Source organism: Glandiceps talaboti, chromosome 8, assembly GCF_964340395.1.
Source record: "Glandiceps talaboti chromosome 8, keGlaTala1.1, whole genome shotgun sequence".
NCBI classification, from domain to species: domain Eukaryota; kingdom Metazoa; phylum Hemichordata; class Enteropneusta; family Spengelidae; genus Glandiceps; species Glandiceps talaboti.
The window spans coordinates 3,217,501-3,224,105 of NC_135556.1; the positions used below are offsets into that span (position 1 = coordinate 3,217,501).

The 6,605-nt window shown below is 38.8% G+C and overlaps 1 protein-coding gene across 1 annotated transcript in view; it reads left to right on the top strand.

Annotated features, from left to right (window-relative positions):
* Positions 1 to 2,624, top strand: part of LOC144438706 (prolyl 4-hydroxylase subunit alpha-1-like) — a 12,953-nt gene extending 10,329 nt beyond the window's left edge. The window contains exons 12-13 of the mRNA XM_078127852.1: positions 1,603 to 1,699; positions 2,554 to 2,624. Of these exons, the coding sequence (XP_077983978.1) occupies positions 1,603 to 1,699; positions 2,554 to 2,624 (168 nt within the window). The remainder of the gene's footprint in view (positions 1 to 1,602; positions 1,700 to 2,553) is intronic.
* The last annotated feature ends 3,981 nt before the right edge of the window (positions 2,625 to 6,605 follow it).

Sequence of the window (6,605 nt, forward strand, 5' to 3'; positions counted from 1 at the left end):
TATCATCAGCAGCAGCAGCTATGTAAAATCAAACGAAAATTCACTCTAGGTATATCAACTATAGATATCTTGTGCTGTAACGTCATAATATGCCTTCCTTATTATTTGTACTATTTATGTACTTAATATTTGTAATTATTGAGGAAATTAAAGCAAAAGACCTGGGAGCAGTTGTCGCATTTGTAGACTTTAGAAAAGCCTTCGACTCCATTAATCGACAAAAAATTATAGAAATACTGAAAGCCTATGGAGTCCCTAACAAGATAATTCATGCAATTAGGACTCTACCAAAATACAGAAATGCGAAATGCCACCAATAATTATGAACACCTAGGGCTAACAATCTTTGTACGAAGAAGCACTCGCTACCCTGCCAACTACCTCACAGATACAGACTTGGCAGATGACATTGCACTTATATCAGATACCATTGAAGATGCACAAACCCTCCTCCAACGAGTTGAATCTGCTGCCATTGAAGTTGGACTTCATATAAATGAATATAAAAGAGAATTCGTAAGCTATAACCAGCATGGCCCATAAACAGCCTCAAAGGACACAACATCAAGAGACAAAATGACTTTCAATATCTAGGCGCATGATTGGATAGACTCAACACCAAAAGACATGGAAATCAGGAAATGGAAAGCCTGGTCTGCACTAAATGGACAACATCTGGAAATCAGACCTCCCAAGAAATCTCAAAATCCAGTTTTCCAGAGTTACTGTACGTTGAAAGCATTCTACTATATGGGGCAGAGAGCGGGGCTTAACAAAAACTCTAGAAACACGTCTAAATAGATGCTACACACGACGACTAAGAGCAGCACTAAACATCAACTGGAGGCAACACTTAACAAATGCTCAACTATATAGACATCTACCTTTAATATCTGACACCCTACGAGAGCGAAGACTTAGATTTGCTGGCTACTGCTACCGAAGCAAACAAGAAATCGCAAACCTCCTCTTCTGGCAACCTAATCATGGCCGAAGAAGAAGAGGCCGCCCAGCAACAACCGACATCGAGCAACTGGAAATAGACACTGGCATAACGAGAAAGGAGCTGCAAAACATAATGCAGAACAGAGAGGTGTGAAGGCAACTCGTCAATGGTGTCCAGATGCCCCGACCTGATGATGATGATGATGATGATGATGATGATGATGATGATGATGATGATGATGATGATGATGATTAGTTGTACACGGGTCGAGATTCGAGAGACAGAATCACTATCAATATTATCAGTGCCACATGCAATACAGTACATGTGAGTAACACATTGGACGAAACACCATGTGTCATGCAAATTTAGATGAAAAATTGAAAATAATAGCACAGAAAATTAGCATTAAAGCCATCTTACGTTATGTTAAATAATGCTAAGATTCACAACCAATTTATGATCTTACAATGAGAATAGCGTACATGAGAATAGCGTACCTGTGAATAGCGTACGGGAGAATAGCGTACCTGTGAATAGCGTACCTGTGAATAAACCAAACATGCTTTAGTTTTGTTCTTGTAGTCTCAGCTCCAAATAAATTGCGTATACGACAACATTTATTACTATTTACCACAATGTTTTGTTTTCTACAGAATGCAGCAGCGTTCTGGTGGAATCTCTTACCATCAGGGCAGGGTGATGTACGTACTTTACATGCTGGCTGTCCTGTATTACTAGGTTCAAAATGGGGTACGTCTTGCTGTATACAAAGACTATTATATTATCAATGGTTGTAGAATCAGGAGTTTAATAATAATGTTGGGTTCTTATATAGCGCTTTCCCACTCCGTGCTCAAAGCGCTTTACAATTATTACCCCGGATCAGAACAGCACAACGGCCCTTTAGACTTCCTCAACTCCCCGGGGAGCATACAATCCATTGCAGCCATTTAAGCGCATAGGATTAAAGCCTTCACATTGCAACCTACATCCTACCAGGTCCCCAGTTATACAGCTGGGTTGACTGAGGCACAGTCGTGGTCTTGCCCAAGGACTTTGGCCACTCAGAAACAAACAGCAGGCAGCGACGGGGCTCGAACCTGCAACCTGTAGATTCGGTCACGCTAACTATTCACCCATCATGACTCCACGTGGCTTTATTGCTCTGCGCCATGTCTACCTAAGAAACCAAAAACCCAAAGGAAATCATTTGACATTATCAAATTTATTGAATTTCATAATCTAATGTTTTTTGTTGTTGTGTAAATATGTTTCGATGCATAGACGTCGACAATACTGTAGGCGTGCGCAAATAACAGGGATCATCATCATCAACAACAACAACAACAACAACAACAACAACAACAGCAACAACAGCAGCAACAACAACAACAACAACAACAACAACAACGACAACAATAACAGCGACAAAAGAAATAGCTGCAACGACAACAATAAACTATACGCAACACTGCCAAGATCTGCCAAAGCAACGATCACCCTTCTGTCGACGAAGATAACGTTCACGTCAACTAAGTTCATTCAATAAACGTTATTGTCATTCATTGTCATTCAATATCTGTGTATTTTATTTGGCATTTCAGTGGCTAATAAATGGATTCATAACATTGGACAAGAGTTCAGACGACAGTGTAGTCTCACTCCTGATAACTGATGAAGTCGGGACAACTACCATTTACAGAAGTGTGCGAGGGATTTGGCATGCACTTACAAAGTTAACTATTTGATTGATGTTAGAAGGAAGGAAATAAAGGGTCGAATTAAATTCTACTATTTCATTAAATTGTTCATTTTCAAACTCTCACTTATTCATTTGTCCAATGCCATCCACCCTACACCCTCCCCATCACACCCTACCCATTTGTATCTATACCGCAGTATTCACTCATCACTTATACACATTCATGACATTGTATATTCCGCCAACTCTACCACCATCGACGTTCTCATCACTTACACACATTGTATATTCCGCCAACTCTACCACCGTCGACGTTCTCATCACTTACACACATTGTATATTCCGTCAACTCCACCACCGTCGACGTTCTCATCACTTACATACATTGTATATTCCGCCAACTCTACCACCATCGACGTTTTCATCACGTACACACATTGTATATTCCACCAACTCTACCACCGTCGACGTTCTCATCACTTACATACATTGTATATTCCGCCAACTCTACCACCGTCGACGTTCTCATCACTTACATACATTGTATATTCCGCCAACTCTACCACCGTCGACGTTCTCATCACTTACATACATTGTATATTCCGCCAACTCTACCACCGTCGACGTTCTCATCACTTACATACATTGTATATTCCGCCAACTCTACCACCTTCGACGTTTTCATCACGTACACACATTGTATATTCCGCCAACTCTACCACCGTCGACGTTTTCATCACGTACACACATTGTGTATTCCGCCAACTCCACCACCGTCGACGTTTTCATCACGTACACACATTGTATATTCCGCCAACTCCACCACCGTCGACGTTCTCACCATCCATTCATTAATTGGATCCGACGTTTTGACTGATTCTCTCTTTAATTGCCATCTTACCGTTTATTGATCACTTGATGAGTTTGTTCATTTGTAAGACTTGTTATATTTCAATTTGTCTTGCCAAAGTGTAATAAACGTCACCAGGATTCTTCGCATTGTTTTGTTATTTATAGAACCTTGTCCTAGTTATACATTTAGGTGTATATATATATATATATATATATATATATATATATATATATATATATATATATATATATATATATATATATATATATATATATATATATATATATATATATATATATATATATATATATATATATATATATATATATATATGATAAATCGAAATTGTTCAAATTCATAAATTTAACTTCACCAAAGATTTTACTAGGTATCCACCATTGCTTGGCCAGTGTTTTCTGAAATAACGACCAGTGTGTGAAATTAAATGACAGTTGGTCATTAGGGCCGACAGGTAGGAAAAACTGTTGGACCTAGTGGGAAACCACAGATCTTTTATACTCGATGTAGATCGATATCTGCAGCTAACCCTCCGATCCCAAAAGATTGAAGGAATTTAGATTCCAATATACATGTTACAGAGTGGAATAAAGTACAAAGAATAGTTTATTTTTCAACAATAATTAATTACTTAATTTTCTCAATTTATAACTCTTACATGCTGTTCATACTGACACATACCTGACTACATCATATACAGAAATATTGGTCCGGGCTTATCATAGACCGCGCCCTCAACGGCTGATCTGGCCGTCTATGATCAACAGTGCTCTGACCGGCCAGAGGATTGGACTTGTGTGTATTGAGTAAATGGTGGATATCTGGCGAAAGCTTTGGCGATCAACTCATATGGTGCGAATCGATGTTAATTTTTTAAAGCTAGACTAAACGTTTACACTGATCAGCTTTCATCATTGATTTGAAATTGTTTGATCTTCCACATAATTTTAGAAAAAGCTAATTTCTTTTCGTAGAGAAGTTGTTTTTCTTGTTGTCAGCCTTCTTTCTCATCCTCCAGGTTAGCTTACAATTGAATGAAAGAGTAGAATAGCATTGATACAACTTATGCAATCTTACGATAACGATTATGTAGAATGATATGAACTCCCAATATGTTACATTACTGTCAGTCTGTACAGCTGTGTTATTGATAGTGTCCTGTACATTTCAAGTCCTGATGTAAACCAGTCTAGATCCGGCTGTTCTGTAATAATCGTTAGTAAACCACCGGCGATAGACATAATTCATACCAAATACTTAAAGGTTAGACGTTTCCATGACAATTATTGTAGTTAAAGCTGATCAAGTGACATAAAATAGTTAACCAAATGTGTTGTTTCGATAACTCCGTGCCTGGGTGATTAGAGATACTAGTAGCTTTCAGGCGTACAATTTCTCTCAGGTCAGCTGGGTGTCTTATAATGTTTTCAAGTCCAGTGTTTCGTGCAGAAGCGATTTTGTTTTACCACCATCAGTTAAAGTCGATCGAAACATGTGATCTGGGCTCATATCTACAACCAGATGTACTAATACTGTGCGACGGGATGTAAACAAAATTCGAAATAAACATATTACAACTTGACCATGGCATACATACGGGAATTTTCAGTAATTACAAGAGTGGAGAAGGGGGGGGGGGGACTCAACCGCAGTCTGTGGCATAAAATGTGTCCGTCCCCCCCTAGTCCATTGTGCTAAAAATGGCCCTACGTAAATTTCCTTTCTCTGAAAAATGTTCAAATATTCCAATGAAAAACATTTTTAACGCCGCCTCCATGTGACATAGTTTTAGAGCTCAAGATTAGTAGTCAGGAGGTCGTGGCTTCAACTCCCATTAGAGACTGGCAAGTTTTCTGTAGTAAAGATCACACCACACCACATTGACATTATTGTTTGATTTTCACCGAGTTTGTGTGTATATTAAAAATGCCTCTGTTTGGATGTAACTCAGGCGCAGTCAACTGGCAGATTGTGGTTTTCATTAATTCGCATGTTGTTTCAGACCGAAAATGATGTTTTAATAGAATCGTCCCCTCAAAAAAACAAATTGTGGGGGAGGGTGTTTAGCTCTTCTGATGTGCCCTCCCACTGGTGGTGAAGGATATTCGCCCCCGGGATTCGCCCTCCCTCCTTCCCACAGAGTACTTGAAGGCCAGTCCATCACAGCTGCCTACCCAATATTGTGAATTATTTACACACTCCCACCAGGAAAACATTTGCACTTTCCAGTATACCAACAACTCATGTTGACGTACACAATGAATGTACGTTACCTTACATACACACACCATGTTTTCGGTCGAACCCCACACAAGGGAGAAGACGTGTCGAAACCCCGCAGGGTATAAATCCAGAGCAGCTCGTAGTGCGGTCATATTACGTAAGGCACTTTTTCATTTTTCCGCCTTTGATACTAAGAAGGTTTGTTGTTAGAAGTAAAGAGATCTCAGTTTACGTCTTATTTTACCAGGATCAGTTAGGTCGCACATTTAGGGTGAGATGTCATTCGAAAAAAATTCTTTGTGTTAGGCATTTTGACAGCTCGCGATAGTGCTTGTACGGAGAGAGTTGATATAGGTGATGGAGTGTCTGGTACTTGAATTGTTTTTTTGAAAAGCAAGACAAAACTTTAAGAATGTGTTTGCATTGATATCAAGGGGTCTATAACTGAGGTAACTCCTTTGCACTTTTACCAAGTAACAAAATCTTATCGAGTCCTTTGTAAATCTGAGGTGGTCACTGTCGACTCTCATATTCAACATGACATACACTTATCAATTTGTCACAATTCAAGTTTGAATTGGTAACTATTTCATTTAAAACTTGAATACGTACATGTGAGGTGCACTAAGTTACATAACCACTGGTCTTTTTTTTAAATTTCAAATCGATTACCTATACTTTCATTTGCCTTGAGCAATAAACTTTAGCTTAGACAATGTCTGAAGATTTGACAAGAGCATTCGTGGTGGGCCTGGTACTAGTATTTTTATTCTTTGTTTTATAAACTTACTAACTTTGCCTAAACATGCCTTTCCTATGTTTAATGAAGTAGGCATTGAAAGCTTTTAAACATACCCCTG